Below are 3,872 nucleotides of genomic sequence, written 5' to 3' on the forward strand. Positions count from 1 at the left end.
AACATGTGCCTAAAACACACTCAGAGGAAGAACCACTTGATGAGTAAATGCCTAATCTAGTCCTGATAATCAGGCTATGCTTACTAATGTCTCGACTACAATACAATTCAATTCAAAACCATTTAAGTCTTGAGGTTTCCCTAATTTACATTGATGTCAGGAAAAAGAGAAACATGCAAATCACGATTAAATGCAAATTAAGAAAAAAAATAAAAACCACTTGGCAGCTGATTGTTGTTATTATTATTATTATTATTATTATTATTATTATTATTATCATATATCAGTGGTTACTTAAAAGTAGCAATCCCTCAGTGGTAAACTATATTACAAGTATAACCTGAATCCAAAATTTTACTTAAGTATTAGCAGCAAAATATACTTAAAGTATCAAGTAGGATATCAGAGACAACAGTATTCAGAAAGCATGGCCCTTATTAGATCATTATAAATACATTCATTTGTAAGCCGCATTTTATTGTCTACTTTAAATGCTGTTTTTTAAGACGATCCTACATTTTGTATGAAAACTATTCAGCTGTCAAATAATGGAGTTAAACGCTACAATATGTCTCTGTGAAACATTGTAGAGTGGAAGTAGGTACAGTGCACAAATGTACCCTATTTGTTACTTTCCACCACAAGCTGTCATATTTCTAATGTCAGCCTTCTACTGCCAGACATCTAAAATAAATCTCACACAGCAAAGTCAAGGAATCACCACTCGCGACTCCTAAATTGGGACTTTTACGAGGCGCCCGTGAACGCAGCGTGGGATTGTAGCCTTGTTTGAAGCTGGCGGGTTGGGCCAGACTCCAGTGAATTTACAGAGCTACCGACCGACCGAGGGAGAGGAGAGAAGTCTGGCGCACACACACGGCTCTAATCTCCACAAACACCGCGGTAAACCCACACAAAAGTGTGAAAAAGAGAAGTTGCGGTTCTGGTGTGGCTTCCGCTTCTTCTCGGCTCCTTCGCCTCTTTTTCCAGCTCGTACAAACCAATGTGGGATAGATAGTGATTGGAGTTGACAAGCCCGCTCCACTACTGTATGCGCTCTCTCCTCCCTCCTCTCCCGCTCCACACAAACCAGGAAATCGTCGAGGTGTGCTTCTTTATGCCGCTAGTGGCTACCCCGTTTGCGGGTGTAGATGCGTGTTTTTCCCCCGATTTTTCTCGGTTTTCTATTTCACTCGTTTGACTTTTAAAGCCCGGGCACAGCTCTGAAGTCAGCCAAAGTTGCCTACGAGGAGAGGAGCTCCACTCTGGCCGAACAATGAGGTGGGTAAAGCGGCTCAAATCCCTTCATCTTCATTGTGTTTCCAGGCTACATTTTGTGTTTCGGCCACTAGTTTCACAAAAGGCGACTGTTAAATCCTGACCCTATAATGTCTCTCTGGAGTCCGCCTGGTAGTTTAATCGCCCTAGCAATTGTTTCCAACATTTAAATCGCCTTTCCCACTCAGAAATAACTCGAGCTTCTGCCTGGTTTTTTTTTGGTGTAGTTTCACCTAACACGGACATGATGACACCGTGGAGCAGGTTTTTCTGACCTTGGTTAGTGAATAACTTGATTTAAAAAAAAAAAAAAAAAAAAATTCTAATAATGGTTCAACATATTCGTGTTTGCACGGTCGGCCTGAAAGCCCAGTCTTACCTGTTCGAGTATGACTTCATTTTGAGCAAAGTGTTCACAAGTGGTGGGTTGTAGAGCAGGTCAGATGACACAAAAAGAAACATAGTTCTGTATCTGTTTGAAACACTGACTCTTGCAGCTCAGGATTACTGTCCCTAAATCATACCTCATAGGTGAACAACTGTGTGTTCATGAGCTCAGATGTGGGGGGAACTCACAGAGCATTTGAAAAATGGGATTCAGTGTCCTTGCTCAAAGGCACTTCAGCGGGGTTGAATTGTGCTCCATACAAGGGGGCTCCTTCAGCTGCACAATGACCACTTGGCCACCGTGCTGCCCCTAATGCATCTGCTGTTTATATCATGTCATGCATTCCACAGCTGCACATTCAACCTATCCCTTGTCTACTATTTTTCTCCCTCTGGGACTACAGAGGTTTGCACCGGGCACTAAAATTGCTCTGTAGAAAGCTCATGTCCACAAATTCCACATCCTGTCTCAGCTTGTGCAGTTGGCAATCACATGCTTTGAAGCCACCGCTCCTGGTTGGGGCTTCTTCAGGCCGACTACTTTCTTATTTTCCTTCACATTTAAACAAGAGTAGCACTTGGTGTAGTGCGCGGCTGCTAACCTGTGTGACTAGTTCTTTATCTCAGACCTATTGCGCTGCCCTTTCTGTAACAATGTCTCCGCTCGGCACATGGGTTGGTCCTGCGTTTGTATTTGTTTTGCACATATTTCTGCATAGTAACTTTGATTAGAGCAGGAACAGGAGGCACTTGAGCCGCCTGAAATCTTCACAGTAATGCATTAAACATACCCTGTTAATGAGGCCATTAATTAAGTGAATGCAATAATCAGCAAAGATGACTGTGTTACAGCCAGGTCCAGTTGAGGAAGAGATTATCTTGCGAGAAATAGGAATATAATCTTCAGCAGGTAAAGAAGATTTGTTAATCCCTGAAGTCTGTCAACTTCACGGGCAGATGCCACTGAATCCTACACTCTCATCCTTTAACATACTTTACATAATACACACGCAGTTTAATGTGAATTTAATCCAGCCAAGCAAAGCAAATAATGGATTTTTAGACGCAATGGCATCTATTCTTCTGTTTAAGTGTAAGAGTTATTGTCAGACAACACGTACACATCACAATGACACATACACGGCACCCAATACAATTATTACTCATCGTACAACAAGATAAGCAAAGTGCTTTATTGTGGAATTGCTCAGCTGTTGCCATAAACCACTGTAGCAACTCGACTGCAGAGACACAACGTAAATATGAAAGTGTCCAGCCTTTTTGTCTACATTCAGGTTTCATCACGCCCTCCACAGCGGCCGGCGTCTCCGAGCGGTTGTTAGGTGACTTGATGGTTGTAGGTCTTTACTTTATCTGGATACTGCTCCTGCTTGGCCCTCCATTGTAGCCTCAACAGTTCATGTCATGTCACCTTGTATAATAGGTAAAGACTGGAATGCGGCTCCACTCATGTTCATTGTCATTCGTCGCTGTGGTATGCCAATGTTGACACAGAAGTTCAACAATTTGACCCAGTTTAGAGAACGGTTCGGCAATACATCCAAACTTTTAAGTTGCCTTTTGCTCTAGCAGTGAATAGAAACGCCTGGCACGGATCTGTTGGTCCAAATCAGGAACTCTTTGGTGAAACGTGGAGAAGATGCACATGCGCCTTTTTGAATATTGGAATTGATCATGTTTACAAAAGTCTCTCCCTGTTTGCCTCCCACACTTTCAGTCCCGGTGAACGATGGCGGTGTTTAGAGTGCCGTATCAGCATTTCAGACTCATCTTCTCCTTTGGTGAGGTGGTGCAGGAAGTGCTTCCATCTGCATAATGATTCACTGTTATTGTCAGAGGTGACTTCTGTCTCCCACTGTTATGATTCACTGACTGGGTCTCCGTGACTAAAAGACTTGTCCTATCTGACACCGGCAGTATGGCTGCCTCGGGCTCAAGAATTAACACACGCTGACGTGAGCATACACACAGACAGGTGTAATTGGTCCGCTTAACGCGCTGTTTGCAATCTAACGAGTTCCCTGCGCTCAGTTTAGAAGCTCCACATGCCTGGAAGTGATGCCAAACTGGGCTCCTCCGCTTTCCTCCTTACACTCTTGCATGAGCTTATTATTGATCAGCCTTAAAAGCAGGGAAATGGCCTCCCCCTCAGTCTCCTTTGTGTCTCGGCTCCAGCTTTTTTCTTT

At 43.3% G+C, this 3,872-nt stretch overlaps 1 protein-coding gene across 1 annotated transcript in view; it reads left to right on the forward strand.

Annotated features, from left to right (window-relative positions):
- Positions 1-796: 796 nt before the first annotated feature.
- Positions 797-3,872, forward strand: part of vaspb (vasodilator stimulated phosphoprotein b) — a 24,690-nt gene continuing 21,614 nt past the window's right edge. The window contains exon 1 of the mRNA XM_035680426.1: positions 797-1,281. Coding sequence (XP_035536319.1) covers positions 1,277-1,281 — 5 coding nt within the window. The 5' untranslated portion in view covers positions 797-1,276. The remainder of the gene's footprint in view (positions 1,282-3,872) is intronic.

Source organism: Morone saxatilis, unplaced genomic scaffold, assembly GCF_004916995.1.
Source record: "Morone saxatilis isolate NCDOM2014 unplaced genomic scaffold, NCSU_SB_2.0 Contig8, whole genome shotgun sequence".
NCBI lineage: Eukaryota > Metazoa > Chordata > Actinopteri > Moronidae > Morone > Morone saxatilis.